The sequence below is a fragment of the Stegastes partitus genome, unplaced genomic scaffold (genome assembly GCF_000690725.1).
Source record: "Stegastes partitus isolate 25-593 unplaced genomic scaffold, Stegastes_partitus-1.0.2 Scaffold1314, whole genome shotgun sequence".
In the NCBI taxonomy this organism is placed as follows: Eukaryota; Metazoa; Chordata; class Actinopteri; family Pomacentridae; genus Stegastes; species Stegastes partitus.
The window spans coordinates 55,308-78,088 of record NW_007579045.1 but is presented as its reverse complement, the minus strand read 5'-3'; the positions used below and the strand labels follow the sequence as shown (position 1 = coordinate 78,088).

General features: G+C 41.5%; 1 protein-coding gene across 1 annotated transcript in view; it reads left to right on the top strand.

Moving 5' to 3' along the window:
• The window catches only part of cntln (centlein, centrosomal protein), an 82,777-nt gene extending 62,615 nt beyond the window's left edge, over positions 1-20,162 (top strand). The window contains exons 24-27 of the mRNA XM_008298405.1: positions 333-518; positions 5,982-6,179; positions 10,517-10,591; positions 19,283-20,162. Coding sequence (XP_008296627.1) covers positions 333-518; positions 5,982-6,179; positions 10,517-10,591; positions 19,283-19,393 — 570 coding nt within the window. The 3' untranslated portion in view covers positions 19,394-20,162. The remainder of the gene's footprint in view (positions 1-332; positions 519-5,981; positions 6,180-10,516; positions 10,592-19,282) is intronic.
• Positions 20,163-22,781: the final 2,619 nt, after the last annotated feature.

Sequence of the window (22,781 nt, the reverse complement as noted above, 5' to 3'; positions counted from 1 at the left end):
ATGGATGGATGGATGGATAGTTTTTTATGTTAACAACAGAGTCGTACATATAGATTTGACTGCAGCAATAATTTTAACTTTGTCTTTAAAATGAATTTTGGTGTAAGTTTCCAATGGTGGATTTTTTTGTGCTTTCAAATCATTCTTTCCAAATGTCCCCAGATCAATAGGAGTCACCAAAGTCAGAAATGTTGAAATCCTACACAAAGGGGCTTTAAAGCAATTCCCACAAATGTCTCAGAGACCTGTGTGGATTCTCTACTTTTTTCCTGAAACAAAAGAAGAGTGTTTTCTTTCAGCTGACCAGTTCTGCCTGCTATTTTTCTTTACAGGAGCAGCGCATGCATGCCCTACAGGCTCGTGTGGGAGCCAGTGAACAGGCTTTGGCTGCACTGGAACAGACAGCCACTGAGCAAATGGAGGGGTTGACCCAGCAGAGCTCCCATGCCTTGGACAGGCTTCAGAGACAGCTAGGCCAGGCCTTCTCCCAGCTGGAGCAGCTTCATTCTTTTATCAAGGTAGTGTACTAAAGGGGCAAGGGCCAGAAGTCCAGAGTTTTTATAGTCAAATCATCTAACTTGTCTTCAACCAGTATTGTGTGGTTTTTCTGCAAGTTCTTGCCCATTGAATTGTAACGATGTTGTGTGGGAAGGTCAGGTATAGAGGTCTGGTGCATTGTTAATTGGATAAAAGTTGAATTTGAGGGGCTCGGCATGCTGACCGCTGTAAATGAAAACTGGCTCATGAAGCATAAAATGTCACCTCCCTTATGGTGCTGTGCCTCTAATATACTACATGGTAGGAATCACATCTATGCACAACACCTGCTCAATGGTCAACACTATATTTTTCCAGAGTTGACAAGGTGGTTCTGGAAATGCTCACAAGCCTCCAGTAGAGTGCCAATGTCCTGTAACTTTCCCTCACAGAACTATGGTGGTCAAAGTTAGACTACTGAGGTCCAAAGGGACTGATGTCTGTGCAAAAGTGACAGATATAGCTACTTATTGACTGGTGATAGTGAAGATCCCAGCAGGATCTCTTCTTTATCACTGTACAAGACAAGTCACCCACTCACCAAGCTTGACTATTTATTTGGCAAGCAATGAAATTCGCATACCTCTCTTGGCAACCTGGTGGATGTGTAACAGATTTGGCCAGGCAGTCGTATCCATAGTCGGGTAAATCACTTTTTTAGGAAATGTTAAGAGACATTTAAGTGTCCACTATTTATAACTTGCAAGTGGGAGCACAGAGATGCATTGCATTCACTAAAGAACAAAAAAAAATCATGACATGGAAGGTGTCCCATAGTTATGACTCGTCATCTCATAATTACAAGACAAAATGTCTCAATTATATATATATATATATATATATATGTATATGTATATAAAAAAGAAGTTAAGGTATTTATTAGTCATTGTTAAACTTAAGTAGATAGGGACAATAGTTTAAAGTAAGGGTCATGAAAATTAATATCAATGTAAGTATTACTGACCACAATAACAAAAATGGCACCTTTCTTGCTATATACCACTAGTTATAATGGCAGCTGTCTCAGAATTACATTGATACTTAAGAAAACCTGAAAACTCCAGCAGGTTGTGAAGAACTCCGGTTTCTGTTCAGAACATGTATGCAGTGAATTACACTGTGTGTAGCAATTTGAGTCTTGGTCATATGAAAACTATTTCATAATGACAAGATAAAGTACAAAAGATTAATGGGGCAAGAATGGGAACGCTTCATCGCTTATTCATATTGAAGTATTTATTGCTCGACATATGACCTCAGACACGTAGATTTCAGGACTAAGCCCGGGTTTTCCACTGACCTTAGAACCATCCTGGTTCGAGGCTTGGGTTGTGGAGGCGGATGCTCGTAGCTTTTATTCAGAAGTTCATCTTTGCTTGTCAAGGCATCAGCCTAAGAACTCACTGATACCAGACAAGTATGAAAGGAGCCAGTGGTTCCATCAAACTGCCGGACATCATAATTAAAGGGACAGTGTCCCAGAGGATCCAAGAATGTTTATGTGATGTCCTCTGGAATTTTTGTTGCCATGTCAGTCTATATTCCAAAGAGTGGAAAGTATCAGTTTGAAGCCCTCAGAAGTTCAGTTGCTTTATAACTGCCTCTCCTTCACCTATGCAAGACACAAGCCTAACCACCAAGAGAATTTGAGGTTCAGTCAGGCCACCATCAATGTGATTATTGCAGAGCCCTCTCTACCTTCTGAGAGTGAAATCAGCAAATGAAGTTATGTTCATTGTTACAAGCGCTGTACCATACTATGTCGAGACTTTAGCGCATGAACAATGAAAGCTGCTCATTTGATGACTAGAAGGAACTCAGAGTAGAAGTTGCTTTTTCACATTGAAAGGAATCACCTGAAAAGGTTTAGATATCTAGTTAAGATGTCTGCTGGATGCCTGTTCATGTCTAGCTAGAAAAGGAATCGATACATTGGAGGATTTACACACCCCATCTGGCCTGGAAAAGTCACAGTGTCTCACCAGATCAGCTTGGGGATGTAACTAGGGTGAAGGCCAGAAGCACTGCCTTACTTATCCCACAGCCACCACAACTGGTTCCCCCATAAGTGAAGCGGATGGATGGATTAATGAATGGAATTGTAACACTGTGCACATGTGTCATTATGTGTGTCCACTTTATTCTAATGTATAGTGAGACAAGCCACCACCGTGAGAATGTTGTGTGCCCATTGGGAACGGGCACTATTGTCTTTGTCTAGGCCTAATCCATCACCTTGAGGTGTGTTTATGTGTCTGTGTCAATCTATGTGTGTCTGCCAGAGACTGATAAAGAATGTCCATCACTTCTGCTCAGTTTGACACCTGTCCATCAAAGGAAGAAAGGGCTTTCCAGAGATAGATAGCGGTGGCAGTATTTTTGTACACACACATAAATCAAGTGCTAGATTATAGTTAAGTAGCAATTCTCCATTGTTTTGACCTCACAAGTCAGAAATATAAGAAGCTATTGAAATCATTTCCAGTATTTTTATTCTCACATGGGTCTGAGAAAAATTAGAGAAAGATAGGATTTGTTTTTATCTTCTGCTTCCTTTCCCAACCGCTGATTTCTTTCACACAACTAAACCTTTTGCCTTCCTTCTTTGTAAATGAGCTGCCTACACACACATACACATATAGCGAAGATAACCCACATGCATGGAAATCTACATGTAAACTAAAAATAGAAGCTGCATTACATGTAAAAGCTCACATGTATACACGTGCATAGAAATACAATTCATGCTTGTATTACTCTTCTCCTCCATTCCCATAACCCTAAGCTGTTGGGGCCATTGTGTTGTTGTTGAGGATTCACATCATTGTTTGTCTCCCCCTGGCTCTTGTGATCCCCTATAAGAACACCAAGCCCTTTGATTGGACTGCCTGACGTCCGGAGGAGATTTAGTCTTGTCATGTATTGATCAGGACTGGAGGGCTGCACATGTGTGTGTGTTTGTGTGTATAGATGTGTCTGTTTGTGTCTTTATGAGCTTGTTTTTTGTTCTTTGTGCCTGTATGTAGTGTGTGTGTGTGTGTGTGTATATATATTTGTGTGTGGAGATTTTTTTTATTGTGTGCCAGCAAACCCTTTTGGCCCCTGCACACGCCCCAGGCTGTAAGCACTGCTCTTGAACTGCTAAACAGTGGCCCTGCATGTAGTGACTACTCCACAATACACCGACACTCACACACTGAGGAGATTGTTCTCTTGCAAAGAATATTTTGGCTTGTCATCCCTACAGAGAAGCACAACACTGTCCACAGTTTGGGTAATATATATTTTCTAAATACATATTATATATATATTTGAAATTGGGTTGAATGTGCTGGACCCTACATCAATGATGTAAAAGCACATTTCTTGTGAAATCCACATATACCTTTCATATACCTGTGAAAGGGGCTTCCATAATTAACCAGGTTTGTAGGGTATAGGATAACTGCTTAACAGCAGTTTTTTTTTCTATCAGTGCCTGGATAATAAGCATTTCTTGTCCCGCTCTGCTCTTTATATTTTTGAATGGCCCTTTGTGTTTTCATGTGTGTGAAGAGTATTTCAGAGGTAGCTAGTTATTAAAGAGGATATCTTTTAGCTGCTCATTTGATCCCCATCTCCATGCCCTAATCCTCGTCCTGTCTAAATTGGCCCTCTGGCTACAGTGTGTGTGTGTGTGTGTGTGTGTGTGTGTGTGTGTGTATTAACACACACACACTTTCCATGTATGTATTTCAATATCTTGTGTGTGTGTGTGTGTCCCAACCACCTCTTCCAGGCTGAAGAATGAGTGATAAAGTCACCCCCTAATATCTTTCTGGAATAGACAGGGTTTACGGCAGTTGAATGTAACCCTTGAAGAGTGACAGTGAAAATCTATTAGGCTGTAAATAAAACAATAGGATTTCCAACTGTTAGTTAATGAGCTGTGTATTCCTTGTGGGTAAACACACTCCCATATCACCAAAATAAACTAGAACTGCCTTACTTTATCAGGAAATGGATGATGTTTATTGTTTCTGTCTGCCCTCTTGACTTTATACCCACATGGAAGTAGAAGGCCACTTAAAAAATAGTTCAGCAGTGTTGCAAGTGAAAATTTAATTGGCTTCGATTAAGCTGTGGTCACAATGAGTTGTCTAGAAATAGTAAGTCAAAGGCAACTGGACCTGCTGATTCTTCACCGACAGCTCACACTTTCGATATTTTATAGTCTAACAGTTAATGTATAAGACAAGAGTCAAAACACTGTGCACTCTGCCACAAGGTATTTTTAATATAGCATTTTCTCCCTTTATTTTTATTGTAATTTTGATGTATTGGATATAATGTGACCTTGTTTTACAGACATCTCCTTTTAATGTCTGAGCACTCCATGTCTATATTTAAAGTTGCTAATCGACAAATAGCACATACTGTCAACCGCAAGCCTTCAAACATTCACTTAACACTCCATGGAAACCAGTACTGGTTTTGTAAATTACACCTGGTCCATGTAGTCAGAGAGAGGAGTGGAGATGTTTGCTGTTATTCAACATTGTTCATGTATGATTACCTGAGTTACTTGAATGCCTTTGAGTGTTTTTTTTATGTTTGTACTTATGTCTGTGTATGTGTAAACGTACTGTACTTCTTGTTTGCTTGCTTATATTGTCTACTGTCCAAGAGCAAGTTGTACTTTGGTTTTTTTTTGTGTGTTTTTTTTTTTCATTTTGTTTTGTGTACTGCAAGTTCTCCTGTCTCGAGCTTTCCCTCATCTGACCATCTATTCCAAGGTCAGCTTTTCAGCAGGCTTACAAGGGAATGATACAGAAGATTATTGCCTCGATCAATAAGCTCAAAATGAAGCAAAGGGGAGTTTACTTTATTGACTTTCTCGTGTACAGTGGCAGTTTTAACATTTAATTGTCTCTCTGTATTTAGAGCAAACTCCCATTTAGTGCCCGACAACTGTGCCATCCCAGGCCTTCCTCGTCTCGCTTGCCATTCACTCGGGCACCATTTGAAACAGCCCCTCATAGCTTAATTATTAACAGTGTTATGCTGCCCTGTTGTACTGTGAGACATTCAGAAAGCAAATAAATAAATGAATGGCTGTATTTTCAGTAGCTCTCTGTCTTTCTCTCTCTGATGCATGATTCTCTGTCTGTGGAGAATTTAGCAAAACTTGGGGTGCGTTTGATATCAAAGCTGTGTTCCCTCAGCTTTCAATCGACAGGGCAACAAACCCTCAGGTCCACGTTCCTACAGGGGAGCGTGAGGCGAAACCGAAGAGAATCTGAGTGTGTCAAACTCAATATTCCTCCATAATGTACTAGGCCTCTCTGGCGCATGCTTGATCAATTTCATTTATTCATCTGCCAGGCAGAGCTATCCCTCTTGTTTTTCTATATCCATTTCATCATACTCTTCTTTTTTTATTCCTTTTTCTCCTCCCCCTTCAGGCCTTGGCCAGTGAAATACTTTTAGACGTTCAAGAGGTCAAGCAGCAGTTGATGAAGAGGAGGAGGTTGAGGCAGGCCAACTCTGTGGCAGCAAAGGGCGGCCTCTCAGCCAAGTCTATGATCAAAGCCAAGTCCATTGCTGCCTCCATCCTCAATATGTCAGAGAATGATCTTGCAGACATAATGGAAACTGATCAGGTAAGGCCAAGGGACAGTGGTTCGACATTTCATGCAAAAGCCAACTTAAGGATCTATATGAAGTTTATATTATGCCCAGAGCACTCAACATACCTATAATAGATTTTCTGCACTGTAAAATTGTAAAACATATTAAAAGTTTTTGGTGGGTTTTGGTTAGTGATTGCACCTATGACTGAAAAAGACATATCATCAGTATTGACTTGTAGCTTTGGGTGTTTTCGTTGTCAGTTAAAATTTAATCGGTGGCAAGAAGCTGCTTTGGCCTGTCTTCTGGGAACGGATATTTTAGATTGCCATTGGTGTGAAAAGGGAGGAAATAACGAGAAACAGAAGTCTCCTGTCCTTAGTTCATTTCACCAATATCTAGCAGTATTTAGCAATGCTGGAAGTTTCTGCCTTTGTCTGACACTCTCTTATTGAGGGGTGGATAGATGTGGGCAAGTAAGCAAGGTTGAACAGCAACTTTTGTATTAGCGAAACAAGCACTAAGGTGTGTCACTAATAAGTTGGGAAGTAGCAGAGAAAGATGTGGCACCATGTTTAAAGCCAACATTCTTGATCTAGACAAGATCAAAAACCTGTCAACACCTGCTGCACCTGTCAGCTCAATATAAGTTTTAATATGGCACAAGTTGAGTAAGTACAACTTTTTCCTTTCAGGTGAAAGCAGTCATTGAACAGAAAATTCTTGCTATTGACGGTTGACCATTTGCAGAAGTCTGTTCTTTTCCAACTTGGTGGGCCCTCTCTCTACCATAGATCATACCCAGTCATGTCATCAATTAGCAACTCCATGTTACAATCAACCTCACATCCCTTGGGGCTTCCCTCCATCTATCACAAGATGAGAGAGGGTGCATCAGGCACTTACTCACACTTGAAACCAATTTTAGCCCTTTGCAGCACAGCTCCACCCAGGAGATGACAGGGAACAGTTTCTCACTTGACAAAAAGTCCCCCTCATCAGAGCTGAAAACTCTGTGGGTAAAATCACTCTCATCTCCTCACCACGTGTTTCCTCCGTTGTATTAATGGTGGTTAATGATGGGCTGCTTGGTGCCTTAACATCAGCATGTTTATCTTTTAGGTCTGTCCACAACAAAGTGGGTTTAAAGTTCAAACTTGATTTTAAGATTAAGGTTACTAATAATTTAAGGTGAGAGGAAAGGTTGGGGTTAGGGGTTTAGTTCATGGTTAAGGATGGGACTTTAGACAGAAAAAAATATGTTGTGCACTAATTTAAACGACTACTGGACCTATTACCTATAAGTAGATGTCAGTTTGGAATAGTGGTTAACTCCGAATTAAATAAGGTTGGGAAAAAAAATGTAGTTGTACAAGTGGGCACTTGTGATCGTTAAAACCTGCATATACACTACATAATTATCTGCAGTCTGAATTCAACATTGAAAATTACTTGGAGTTTTGCCAGAGGTGAAGTTTCATGTTATTTGTTTCAGAACTGTGATTTGTCTGAACTCGTCACTCAAAAAAATATAAAGCGCTTCTGCACGATCTTTGTAGATTGTGTGTTTTTCATTGGACTTGAGAACGTCACACGAGGTTATCAGGGTGTCCCAGCAGTCTTCAACAAGTCCAACACATTGCAAGTGTATTCATTTATTCACTTGGTTGTGCGATACCAGTGTGCTGAATGAGAGTTCAAGGCTCAGTGGGATTGCTTTTACTTTTCTCTTTTACTTTTAAATGAGAATACTGCATTGCCAACATACTTACTTTCCTTTAGTTTGGCAGATGCCACACGTCAAGAATATTTGCAGAAGTTTTCAGCATTGTAGGGCACTGGTACTTGGCTTTGAAATCAATGCATTTTTGAATTTCAAGCTTATCAAAATTTTTAAATGAATTATTCCTGGTCTTGGTTATATTTTAGAAGTATTTTGGTAACAGATGACCTTCATGTAATGACAACCATCTTTTCCTAAGGCTACATATTTTCTGTCCTCCAGAGCATTAGTGTTAGCTTGTTGGTATGTTCCTGCAAGCAAGAAAAAAGAATGAAAGAAAGAAAGCCTTTCTTAAATTTTACTAAGCAGAAATGTGGTTTTGACAGGGCCACTTGTGCGGCTGATTGTTTAGTTATTAGACTATTTATAAAGATAAACAAACCTCTACTGGACATCACCCACAGGTTTCTTTAACAGTGGTTTTGAAGTTCAGTGTGGTGACTACAGCCTTCTTCTCCTAACTCCCAACTAATCGAAAAATGAGCAGAGAGGTGAAGGGTGACAGGAGCTGAAACAGGTATTGCAGATCGTTTCTGAGCCATTGACTGTCCTGTGATTGCACCCACCTGTCTCCTGAGGCTACCGTTCTCTTAATTATACATAACTTTAAGCCCTAATACATTTTAAATGGGTGGGGTATGTATACATTTACCCCACACACAGATGTCATGAGCAGGAAAATCTTTATAGAAACCCAAACCATTTTGTGTATCAGACTGTCAACATGTTTGTTTCGACTGTAAAGTTTGGTGATAACCTTAAGTCGCCTATAAGGAACTGCAGTTTTTGGCACGAAAGGCTTTTTACCCTCCGAGGGTGAGGATAGCTATTGACAGCATATCACAGACATCAGAGAAATGTATGTAAATATAGACTATATCAGTTTAGTATTTTGTGTGTAGTTTTATTTATTAATTGATGTTTAAACCTTTTAAAAATCAGACACTTAATGCTGCTCCACACAATTACACAAACACACAAATCAATGTATCTACATGCACACAAGAAAGGTTTGTAAGTGTGCTCAAACATGCCCACTTTACCCATATTTTTTCGCTTGTATCAAGCTGCACACTGTTATTTGCCTCTGTCCATTCCATAGAGGGCAACAGAGCACCAGAAAGGCCCGAGCAGCTCCAGGCTCCCTGGGTAACTTGTTGTTGAGTTAATGATCCAGATGTAATAAGGTTATAATTGCCAGGCCAGTTTGTTTTGCACCTAATGTTAGATGGAGGGTCAGTGCTTTGTTATATATCTACCAAGGGTGGACAAGCACTCTCAGTCTTGTGCACGCAGTCTTTTAAACACCATGTTCACCCGTGCTGTGAGAGGTTTGAAAGCAGCAGTCACAAAAAGGCCTGTCTGTCTCAGTTCCTTTTCTCTCTCATTAATATAACCACACACTTGCTCCGACCTTGCTCTCTATCTAGTTCTCAGTTACTCAAGCATCAGTCTCTAATTAGGCAACCGAGCACTGCTGCTACTCACCAAAGCTCATGTATAGAGGGGAGCAGACAGCTGGGGAACAACATGCGGAGGCACATACTTAATCCAAATATTATCTCTTCAGACCTGTGAATTGAGCACTTGCAGACTTTCGTCATACATTACTGTGACATGGTAGGAGTTCTACAGGTACTGGGCTAAAATGTGCTATGAGATGTGACTTATGCTAGAAAAAAATTGAATCTCTTTCAGCCCTCTTGTTCACAAAAAGACATCACATTTGGAATGTGTGTGCAATCGGCAGCTATAGGCAAAAAAACTAGCAGTGATACAAAACACTTAATTTTTTGTGTAGCTGATTATTTAGCCACCAATTTATTCTCAGCTGAAGATTCTTAAAAACATGGTTGCTGACATCATTATTGCTATGAATACTGTGTAGTCTTCAGAGGGCGTGAAATCATTGCCTAAAGCAGACTTAATCACACTTCTGCACGAGTCCCTTTGCGAACTTGTAACATTGATTGGACAGCCACCTCGGACTTCACAGGTTTGTGCCCACTCGGTTCTCCGCTCTGTGTGTGCTGGGATGCTGAATTTAAAAACAGACGCGTACTTTTTTCTCTACTGCCCTTCCTGTTTTCCTGTGAGGCAGTACAAGGCTCGTCACATCATTTTCAGGAGCAACACTTGGGGTTTGAAGTGAGGAGGTAGCACATTAGTGCTGAGGTGTACATGGCCACACCGCCACTCTTCACCCCGTTCATTAGCAGTAACAAGGCTACAACTCTGTTAGGTCTTTATACATGAGGAGTATGCAAAGGTATACTGGCGTATCCTGCCATTGAGTCTCCGGAGAGCTTCTTCAAGGTCCTGGCTGGTGTGATGCTACAATTCTGCCCTTTAGCAGCAGATTCAAAGAGGCCAGTGATACTCTGGCATGTTCTCTTTACAAATCATACCTTGATACTGACTGACTTAACATTTTTGCACAATTCATCTACAGACAAAATCCTGATATTCCTATGATTTATTGAAGGTATTCTCTCTAAAAACTTTAACGATTTTCTATCACTATGTGCATTTTTCAGTCTCCTGTTATTGAAATAAATTGATATGTATTTGCTGTTTTGTTTGCAGGGGACTGCAGCCTACTTACAGAATCACAAAGACCAGGAGTGGCTGGACCACCTAAACCACATCCTCCAGCAGAAGGTCAGACTCACCCACCTGCAGTAATGATCATATAAGTTGCTCATTCCTGCACAGCCATATAAATAGAGCAGTGTGGTACTCACTCAAAAAAGTAATTTATAGAAGATATGCAAAAATTGCTATGCAGAAATTTTAATTACAAGTAGAACTTTGATTTTATGTTGTTTGTTTTATGTTAGTAAAAAATTGCTTGTCACAGTTTTAGTAGAACTGGCCATTATCATGAGGCAGAGCAGGTCTCCTTTCCTCAGTATCATGCAGCAGGACAGCAGACATGGCATAAGTGTTAATTGCTAATATAGTCTAATAAGATACAGAACTGTTGACTTATTTCATCACAAAGAAAATTATACCCTTTTGTCATAGAAGAAAGTTTATTTACCTAAGTTGTGCATTATTTTGGTGAAAGATGGGACTTATAAATCATAGGCACTTCAGTAAAACAGCAACAAGACTTCTCTTTTTGATTCTTAAAGACGTTTCTGCTCTCATCCAAGAGGCTTTTCTGTTATGTACTGAACTGTAGGGCTTATCATGATTGAGAATCTACACAGTTAAATGATTAAATGTTTATGTTTATTAATGGTTAAACTGTGGTAGTAAGTGGGTAGTAAGTTATTGCTACCACGAGGGCTTTTTTTAATATTTTATTTTTTTACTTAAGTTATTTTGTAATGTTATTTTATTTTATCTTTTAAATTTTAGATTTTTTTTTCCCCCCTTCATTTTTGTGCAACTGTAGATAAGCATGATTTTTAGTAGCTTCATCATAAGGTGTTGGCATTTCCAAAATAGTTAGCCTAATGTGTGTGCTTTGTCAGTGTTCAGTACAGAAAAATTTGGGCACCGGTTTCACCCAAATACAGTAAATGGAGGATGAATTTTAGTTCCCACCCCAATGATCCTGCTCTAGGCTCTGAAAAAAAAACAATGATGCAAAAGATAAAACAAAGAAAAGCAACTACATCCTCACTGTGGGTTGGAGTCTTTGTGTGCACACAGCCACTCATCTGTGAGTGCTCTGCTGGAGCTTTGCTCGAGTGCTGTCAACGTCTGCTCACTGTGATATGTGTATGATTGAGAGTGTCGAGTATGTATGTGTGTCTTGTCTGTGTTCTTGTCAGCGGCTGCCGCAGGCACTCATGCGTCGCCTCCGCACCACGACACACACCAGACACTGTTCTCTTGTTCCCCAGATCTTCTTCTGACCTTTCCACCTTCCTCTCCCCCTCCCACACTAACACACACACAACACTCTACTGAATCCATGTTTTTCCCTTCTAGCTGGACAGCTCTCAGTCCCTGTTCTGTCTCTCTGCCATCCTCCACTGTCCCGCATTCCTCTCTCTCTCACTCTCCCTCTCTTTCTTACTCTCTCTCTCTGGCTCAGACCCCGAGGCAGCTTGTTAGTGGGGAACTAAATATTGATTTGGCGGGCCTGTCGATGCCGGGAGAATGAGCTAGTGTCCACCAGAGACCTCGGCACCGGCAGCCTGCTATCGACGTTTTCCGTGGGCAGAACAGGGGTGGTGGAGGGGGGGCTGGAGCTGGTGTGCAGAGTGGAGGAGGAGAAGAGCGGAGTATGACAAGGCTGAGACTCGCCCCCAGGTCCCTGTGGGGACCGCTGGGACCACCGCAGTCATCCCCCTTCACTGAAACAGACTTTTTCTATCCCCTTTCAAGTCCATCTTGTTTTGTTTTTTGTTTATTTATTTATTTATTTATTTATAATTTCTCCTCTCCTCTCTATCTGGCGGTTTCCTCTCACTCTCTGATTTTTAAAAGCATATTGTCGTATCAAGTGGACACCAAGCTCTGTCTGTTATGTATTTTTGTCTTTTACTGGGGGCCGGTGGGTCACCTCACATACTAAGAGATTAGAGGAAATCCATTTAAAGATTCTCATAGTTGGTTGATTAGGTGGATCTCTTAATTTCATGTATTTAAAACGACTGTGATAATGTGCCTGAACAACGTGCAGGCTGATGCTGAGAAGCCAACAATTTCTAGCGAGCGCACTTCAAGAACTCTCATACTGAACCCCCTCGGTTTCTTTACTCTCTGTCATAGCTTATGAAAGGCTCACCAAGCAGAACATCTGTGAAGTGGAATGGCCTGGCCTGTCACCCTCCCAGTGACACTAATAACACACTCCCCTAATAGTGATATGATCTTACCCGGAGCTGCTCTCACACTCTCTTCTTCGGATAAAAAGATACAGCGACAGAAATAGACCCAGTGAAAGGAAAGATGAGAGAGATCCATGTCCTTAACTGGCTGGCTGTCACTGAAAGAGGATGAGGATGTGTCCATCTGTGTGTGTGTATGTCTGGGCATGTGTACATATTCGTGTGTGTATGTTCACACTCACGACAGACTCATCTTGTCACTGTCAGTGCCTAATGGAGCTGCCAGTGGGACAGCACTTTATTATCTCAGTGGCCCTGTCAATAGCAAACCCATCACTCACGCCACGTGTGTGTGTTTGCAGATGTGAAATAGCTCAAGAGAGGTGTGTGTACAGTATCTGTGTCTCTGTGTGTGGGCCATTGTTCGCAATCACTGTCATGCACTGCCACATGTCAGCATAACAAGAAAAGAGAGACATCTGCAACACACTAGCAAACTTTGAGCTGCAGACTCGGAGATATGTGATGGTGTACGTGCTGCGTTACTCTCCCTTCATGCCAAAGAAGTGCCATAGATTTCTGGAGCCCCCACACCGCTGCCCCACATGTCCACTCAAAATGAAATGAAACATTGCATTCATTTCCTCGTCTCTCACCTCCACTGGTGAGTTAATGAAATCAAACCCTACGCCTCTCAGTAGAGAGCCACCATAAGCAGCGCTCCATAGCCAGAATCAAGGGACGATGCTATCTAATAATCATGAGCAGGCCAGGGGGTGTACTGTATGGCTCCACCGCAACCTACCATGAATAAGGCCAGCAGTGAAGATGGAGTGTCCATGTGGGCCATGGGGTCCAGGCACCGGCCCGGGGAAGCATTGATTTAATTGCCTTTGGTTTATTTGTGGAGTCCTAATTATTGACTGGAGGTAGAATTTAATGGGCCAAGTCTTTATGAAGACAGGGAAATGACTGGCTTCTGCTGCTGGCCAGTAATGAACAGGAGGAGCATATGCATGCAAGCGTGTGCACATGCACGCAAACACACACGTTCCCTCCAGATCATTTTTCAGACTCATTTTGTACACACACATACCTATCTCAAGCCTCATGACAGCATAATAACATTTAAAAAGTCATTGACTCTGTTGATTTCTTTATGAGAGGACAGTGGTTTGGTTTACTGGTATGGGGTGACGCTGTGGGCCTGCTAATATTTACCTCACAATCACACCCAGGGGAGACGTACAAGCATCACTTCTTATCAGCCTCCAAGCTATAACAAGCAGGTGAACATTACATTAAGACAGTGGTAGAGACAGGCTGGACCAATCTGGACTGGACTTGTTATAAAACATCAAAGGCGTTTATGGATGGTCTCCAGGGCTGAAATAATTCCTGTAATTTCAAACCCTTATCAAACTTTAGGGAGGTTTGCTGAAGCTCTTTCCTACAATAGTAAATGCTGTTAAATAGCAGACTTTGTTCATGTCACTTCTTGCCGAGGCTTCTCACCATATTGGTACCTCCTTGGGGCATTACGTCATTAACCCTTGGTTTTTAAACATATCAATGACTCCATTCCCTTACAGTGCTGATGTACAAAGAAACTTTTCTATTGTTGTTGGTGCTATGAGGGTGAGCGGTAGTGTGTTGTGTTGTGTGGCTCATTATGCCTCTGTAATGACAAGGAACAGCTTCGAGTCCTACACTTCTCTCTGAAGGAAAGTGACTCTAATTAAGCCTCATTTAATGATTGAGCTAATTAAATCAGCCACTCTTTTTTTGTCTCTGTAAGTGTGTTTGTATGTGTGTGGAGGGGACTTGAGCCAAGCCTTTGTACTATAAATATGTCACTGCAACAGTAGTTGGGACTAGAAGGAGGTTCCCAAGAGAAGACTGTTGTTACAGTTGTTGTTAATATGAGAGCTCACTTTTTTTTTTTTGCTACGTTCAGCTTGCATTTGAGATAAACAACAACAGCAGATTCAGCTTATTGGTGCTGTTCCTTAGCCATTGACGGTTTAGGGTGATTGCAGGCAAGCTACAGTATTGCACATAACACATTCTAGGAGATTACTGTGGTTGAGGTTGATAGACCAGGTGAATGATCATATTATTATTCTTGAGGCATGTTGCTATTTTGGTGCTTTAAGGTTACTGCCAGTCTGATTGCACCCATGGGTAGTCCTCTGGAACACAGTGGACTCTTTAAGTCAACACAGAAGGAGAATTAATGATGAAATGGACATTTCCTCACTGAATAAATGGCTAGATGTGTCGAATTCCCTTATGTCACTGAACAAACATTGAGAGGCGATACGTCTTAGCTGCTTTTTGTTTTGTATGTGACAGTTTGCTGCCAGCACAGCCACTTTTGTTGACTGTAACTGCTTCCCAGTACATTACCTTGGCCAATGAGCCGTACTGTTAAGTTGTTATGTTCTTGATTGCTGAATTCTACCTAAAGGTTGCATCTCTTTTGTATGGATATCACCTTTCTATATTTATACCCCAATCATGCCTGAATCACCTCATTTTCACACCTAATGAGTAGGAACCTGAAACAAAGACCCGGTGCTTTCCTGTGTTTAATCTAGGGTGTATTTAGGTCAGATCCCTAACAAATGCATGTTGCACACTGAAATGATGTTTCCAAACAACGTATCAAGAAAAGGAGAGGTTTTTAATTACAGTATTTGTGGCCCCAAGTGTCCAATTCCCTTTCATATCAGTCTCTAGTGGCCTAAAGGGGAGAAAAGAGAGGGATCTGCTCTGCTGCAGGGGTAGGTAATTACGAAGGAGAGCTAGAGAATAGGCTTGTCGGTGCTTTGGTGATTTTCTTACCTGAGCCCCTCTTTGCAAATGTGACATATTCATTATTGGAGATAATCAAATGCAAGACTTTTTAGTATGGTGCCTTTGTGCTTTTTTTAATCTATTTATCATGTTGTTGTTGTTGTTATTCCCCCGTTTGATAAATTTGATTTTCAAACAAAAGTGAGAAGATCAAAGATCAAAGAGCTGTTTTTTTCCCCTCTGTGATAAAACTACTGTAACTACTTCTCCCTTACCTTGACTAGTGGCCTAGATTGGAGATGACTCACTAGCCAGGGACAAAGATTTATCGCAGGTATCCTTTACCCCTTTGAAAACACTGCTATCACAACAGTCAGTTCTGAGTTTTTTTACGGTCATCATGTAGCAGTAGTACACATCCTGCTTCAATACTGTATAAATATACAGAGTGTATGACAGTTATGTTACAGGTGTACAGGTAAACACTCCTGTACAACTTTAAAGGGTCTAAATGTTGCTTTTATTATAAAGTCCTTGAGTTCAGCAGCATCTACCTAATTATACATAACTGTTAACACTTAAATTGGTAAGGTTGTCATTATTGAATAACTGAGAAGAAACACGACTTTCTTAGTATGTGCAGATGTAGACTCTTATATCGCTTTTGACTCTCGGATTCCCCCTCCCTCCTCATTCTTACTCATTTAGATATCCAGCAGCCTGACTCAATCTCTACAACTACTCACAAATTGGGCCCTTGGAAATAATTGTGCTAACCCGTTCCGAGGGAGAAGACAAAAGAGCTGGAATGATCGATCTTTTATGAAAAAAAAGTTCTTGTGTGTAATGCCACGACCAGACAATGGTCACTGGAGTGCTGCAACTTTGAGCTGCTCCTTGCCTTGAGGTGTGCCCCAGGCTGTAGAATAGCAATGTCATTTAATTGGCTCATAAAAACACCTTTTGCTTGCAGGCCCTGTCCTTGTATTCACACACACATACACACATGTATGTATATATATATATATATGTGTGTGTGTGTGTGTGTGTGTGTGTGCGCGCACATGTCAGTGTCAGTGGCTTTACATGTCAGTTCACTTCTGAAACATGTTCATGAAATCATACCTAGACAAAAGGTCTGCTCTGCAGGGCCTGTTGAATAGTAATAGGTGTGAGTTAGCATGGCTTAATGCTACAGTAGCTATTTTGGTGTTGCCAAAGGGGACAGGGCCTCTTGCAAAACAGCGGTTGTGTTGCTTAGCGCTGATGCTGGTCCTAGCTAGCTCTGCCAAAGGGGACAGGGGCCCAGCTAAATCAACTGTAGCATAACATTAGTGCCAGTTCTTAACACTGCCTTAAGCAGCCCAGGGGATCCAGTAGAGCAGCTGCATCACAGCTTACCTCCAACCATCCTGCAGGGTATCAGTCCCCAGCCAATGTGGCAGTTAGATGAAAGGGAATGATAGTCCTGCTTATCCCGCTTGTGAGCTTGTGTGTGAGTGTTTGTGCTTCCTTGTGCCAGAATCTGCTGATGTAAGAAACAAATCATGAGGAGATGAATCAGGATACGAAGCATTTTAATCAAATGGAATGGAATATCCATCAACAAGATGGTTGTCACACTGAACATGTTGACATTCAGTACATCGGCTCTAATAGAGCTTTATGTTGATGCTGTCATGCAGCTCGTCATACTTTATGAAGTTTTTATACTTTTCATTTCTCATGAAGGAATTAAGAGAACATCCCTATATTAGCCTCAACAGGATCCTTTGTCGTATCTCTCTTCTGCATATTACCTGTTGTCTATCTGCTGTATGTGATAAAGACATTAAATGCTCAAAGACACTTAAAAAAAATGGAGTTGAACAGTTTCTTCCAGAGTTTCAATATCTGTTTCAACTTAAATCTCACCCCTGTTAGGTTTATCTAAATCATGTTTACCTGTTCGGGTTGTTTACTCATATTCCCATATTGGGACTTTTAATGATCCTGTCTCCCACATTGCTGTCCCATAGAGCCTTGTGTTGTGGCCGTGTCTCTATTTTAGTGGGCTTGTTTGCATAGTTAGTGGCTCTAAGTGCAATTAGCTGATTGGAAAATGTGTGTGTGTGTGTGTGTGTGTGTGTGTGTGTGCGTGTGCGTGTGCGAGTGTGTGTGTGAGAGAGAGAGAGAGAGACAGAAAGAGTGAATTCTCCCTGGAGGACAGAGGCAGAGGGAGATGTCTCAGCAGTTACTTCAGTATAGTTGTTCTCTGAGGAATAGTGCTGTGTTTGATGCATCCAGTGCTGCTGGAACTGACTCCCCACTGCACACACGCACAAGTGCACATTCACTCACACTCACACACTTTCACACATACTTCCGGCCTTGTGTTCCCTGCTCCTGTTACCTTTAATGAAGAAGAGAAGGTATCAAGGGGCAGGAGGACTGTGTGTGTGTGCGTGCATGCATAAAATTGATAAATGATGACTTGAAATCACGTGACAGTATGTTTCATGTCCTTCAAACATGTCACCCAGTATGTGTTGTAAGTTTGTGTTGATTATATTTTGTATTCCTTGATGCAATGTTGCAAGTTCAAGTTTGTTGAAGCACTTTCTATTTTTCTGTGTTCAGTTCAGTGGCTCATGTTTTCACATTCTGTTTTATGAAATGAAAACTGACAGAATCCATGATATTGAAGTCGCTGTTTTCAGCTAGGCCCGTCCACTTCTCATCTCATGCCATGTGACCTGGTAAATTGCTCAGGGAAATAATTTGTTTCCCCTGCTCAAAAAAAGGAGCTTGTAAAAAGCAGCACGTAACTTGAGGGGATTATTTATGGGTGATACAGTATGAATGCCTGCCTTTGATCAGACGCCCTAATGACCATAAAATCCTTGTGTCGATTCAGAAGAAAAACAAAATTAGCCAGAACTCTGAGGAGAGACCTGCACCCTGACGTTTTCAGCATTTCCATGATAGGGACTACGCAAACACATGTAGGAAATGTCTTTATAGTTAAACTTTGCAACCCTTTATGATGTAGAGGACATTGGTTTTCATCCTGTTACCTTCCCAGTATAGATGCAGTCCAGAAATAAATGCACAACTAACAATAATGTAAATGTTCCCAGTGATGTTAATTATGCCTTGAGGCGCATCTGCTAAAAAGTGATCAACTTATGCTTCTGGGGAAAGTGGAGCCTGTCTTCAACCTCATATAAACAAAACAGTGGCTTCCATTTTCCTGCAGTTAAAGGACAGATTCTTTTTTTTCCTCTCTTATAAAACTATTCACATGCTTGTATGTATATCAAAACTGATTTTAGCTGCTACGGTTCTTCTTACTGTCCAGTCAGGAACAAAGGGGATCTTCCCAGTAACGACAGGAGAAACAATTACAATGTAAGACGTACATGAAGAAATGTAAACTTGACATTGAAGAATCCTACATGATTAATGATCAAAAATGGGAGCTTAGGAAAAGTGAGCTGTGAAATTAGGCTTTGAAACTGCTGCCGTGTAGCCTGCTCTGTGAATTGCCTTGTCAAAACAATCAACGTGGATTGTCCCTCAGAAGTTTCACAAGTCCTCAGGCCCCATCTGGGGTTCGCTTGTTTCACAAAACAGCAAATAGGCTCTCTGAAAAGCTGCCAGGTGTCAAAAATCTGACTTTTTTTTTTTTTAATAGTTGTGCATTTATGTGTTTTCCTCATTTTCTCTAACCCCTTCTACCGCCACCCCCACACCCTTTTTCTATCCTTCCCCACCCCTGCAGATCCCCTCTGCTGGCCAGCTAATGGAGGCTGTGCGCATGAAGATGAAGGAGAGGAAAGTGCTGACAGAAGAGCTGGCCACGCTCGCAACACCAGTCAGCGAAAAAGCCTGACTCCCTGGGCTGAGGCTGGGAAAACTGTCATCCTCTTCTTTTTCTCCCTCCCTTTTTCTCTCCCTCCCCAGTTCCCACTCAGTGGGAGCTGGGCTGAGCCAAGCTGAGCCGGGGCAGCAGAACCAATATTTGTGAGAAAAGCACTGTCGACTCACTCTGGGCCACTGGCTCAACACAGCACCCCGGCTTTTGTAAATGAGCCCTCGACATCTGTGTTAGCACTCACTGCACTATGTCTATCAGACAGGCCCTTTAGTGCCAAGCTAATTTACAGTGCAGCCACTCTCCACCACTCTGACTACAGACCCGGGGTGATAAGGCAAATGCTTACACTAATGTTAAAGTTACGAGTTTTTTTTTTTTTTTTTTAACTTTCTTTTATCTCTTCTCCTAATTTATTTGGCACCTCGAGTACCTCAGGGTGCAGAGATTTGACCTAGCAATGCCAAGTCGACACTTTGAGAAAGTCCAATGCAGCACAGAGCAGAATATTCTCCAAAATAGGTTAAATCTATTTAGCACACATCATAGCTCAGTGTTCTCAGGGATCCTTTCCAATGATTGAAGCCAATAATTGTTTCATTTTTTTCATATACACTGCAAGTATTTATTTTTGAAGTATATGAACTTTATGGATGGTGAAGATTGTTATGACTTCTACTGTTAATTTGTTGTGTTTCCAATTTAATATGCAATTATGTTAAATGTCAGCTGCTTTTTGAATGCAAACCTCCCCTTAGTTTCCAAATAAAAACTCCTTTGACTTGTTTCTGCCTGTCTTGTCCTTTAAAGACTGCAGTGTTGTTGTTGTGATTTTCATCGTCACGTTCCTAAATGTTCTCTTATATTTTGCTCGTTGCAGCAGTTCAAAGGACTGTCAGTCAGTGTGTGATGATGATGATGGTGATGGTGGACACTCTGCAGGGCGGCAGGGTTCTCAAACCTTTGACATGATTGACAGCTGCCTGTTGGCATGGTTCCTGTCTGTAACAAGTGACCCCCGCTGTTGACATCATTAATAAGGGTCCGGATGAGCACACACATACAGAGCAGTGGTGCATTAGAGGAATGGTTCCATCCTTGACACAGCTACCTCCAATCCCTTTTATCCGTTTCCCTTTTCCTCCCTCTGTTGTTATTCATTTAGAATATTAAACCATGATCCTGGTCTCCTCTGTCCTTGAGTTGGCATCACACACAAGAGACCCCACGCTCCTCCTTTCAAATCACTCCTTTTTTTTTTTTTTTCTTTTACCTCTCTTGGCTTTTGTTTTCCTCTTCACCACTTTCCTCCTTTCTTTTTTATGTATAATTAACAATGGTGTGAAGCATCCTCCATTCAGAAATTAAAAAGAAATAATTCCACTTTTTAATCCCCCCCTCCCTTCCAAATATATGCTAATGATGTCGTTTTCCTTTATCTTTTTATAATAAAGGATTAGGCCAGGACTGTCTCTCGCTGCAACTCGGGGACCAATTTAGCTGGGATCCAGGAGAGACAAACCCTAGTGGTTAATTACCATTCATTAACATAGTTTGCATCTTTTCTTCTTCTCCAATACCCAGGAGTCAGCTATTGTCAATATTTGTCCCATATAAATTTCTTCAGTCTTTTTTCCAGTCACTGTCCTCCAGCGTAATGCAGCTAATGACAAACATTAATAACTCAGAGAAATCCGGTGGCACAGTGGGTAAAGAAGAGCAAAACATCAGTGCCACGCAAATTATCTCGGAGCCCCCACCCCTCGCTGTCTGACTGTCTTTATTTCTCTCTCTTCCTCTTCGCGTGTAATGCATAGTCAACATATTTGCTCGCCAAGTCTCGCCATCCGGCCTCGGCTGACACACTCGTGCTATTTCTGTGACATATTCAAATGCGGGGCCCCCTCAGCTCGTACTCCCTTGGGTTTAATTAACCTGGCCTTGCCTCTGACGCTCCCTCAGTGAAGATGTTAAAACGATCTTGAAAACACCCTTCAAACACACATCCCCCCCCCCCCCCCCCCATTCCAACACACACACACACACACACACACACTCACACTAATTTCTTCCACTAGGCGCTGTATATGATTCATCTCTTTTTTTTTTTTTCTGTGTAGGAATGGCGTGCCATACCCTTCTTTTCTTCTCTTTCACTCTCTCCTTGTCTTCCACCCTTCTCTTGTACAGCTCTCATTAAGAGAGATTTCCTGTGGGAATTACTTTGATCAGTAGTTCCAAATGCAAAGTTTTTCTCCCTCTCCCCTTTTATTCATTGCAACACTGTCATTTTTTTTGCCTCCATCTTCATCTCATTCTCTCGCCCCGACATCTTTTTAAATCCAACTTTCCTGTATTTTATTTATTTTTTTCTTTCCACAGATTCCTGCAGGAGATGGTTCCTGAAGGGGTAGAGGAGGTCAGGGTCACGGGTTGACTTTGGGGTCGATCGATGATTTGTGTACATGTGTGTTTGTGTTGTGTGTGTCCCAAGGCTTCTCTGTTGTACTTTTAAGTTCCCTTTGTCTGGTGTGAGTGCGTGCCACTTGGGTGGGAAGGCGGGCAGACCACAGTACAAAGAACAGTCAAAGCACAAACTGAGAATTTCTTCAGCCTCCAACTGATACACAATTAGTCCTTGCAGATCTCGTCAGCCAGCTGTGGAGTGAATAGAAAACAGCCTCTGGTGGTTTCCCGTACTTCACTGACACAGTTTCACACCCTAGCTATCGCTGCCAATACATCAGTCAGCTTTGATTTTGCAGCCACAGACACTTGGCACTGCCTTAAATAACAAGGTACTTGTGACACACAGCCAAATGTGTTTTTGACAAATGTATAATGCAACATGTTTACAGTTTTCATTGTGTCTATCGTCCATGTTTGATCCGCAGAGAGATGGTTCAGTAACAAAAGGTAGATGCTGTTTACAGTGTATATGACAGACATCTAACCACACTTCTGTATTTCAGCCAATAATGGCAATTACTACTCAAACTTTTTTGTTTTAGACATGATATATTCATGTATAATGTTCTTTTATATTAGATCAGATGGCACCTTAAAAAGAAAAAAGGAGTCTTGCTGTCCTGATGCACATATGCTATGTATACAACCTCATTGATCTTCACTTGAACAAGTCCCTTATCCTCCTCTACAGTGCTCCAGACATGAAACGGCAGCAGATTATGGGTGGATGCGGCCCGCCGTGGGAAGCTAGGGAGCAGATAAAAAGGCAAGCCACTCAGGGGACTAAAGCTATGTTTTGATGCTGTGTGATAAAGCAGAGGCATAGGGCGAGAGGAAGGGGAAAGTTTCAGGATCTATCTGTCTGTGTACCTATATTTCTATCTATATATATGTCCTTTTTGGGGTTTTCACCCTCCATCTCACTCGTCTTATCCAT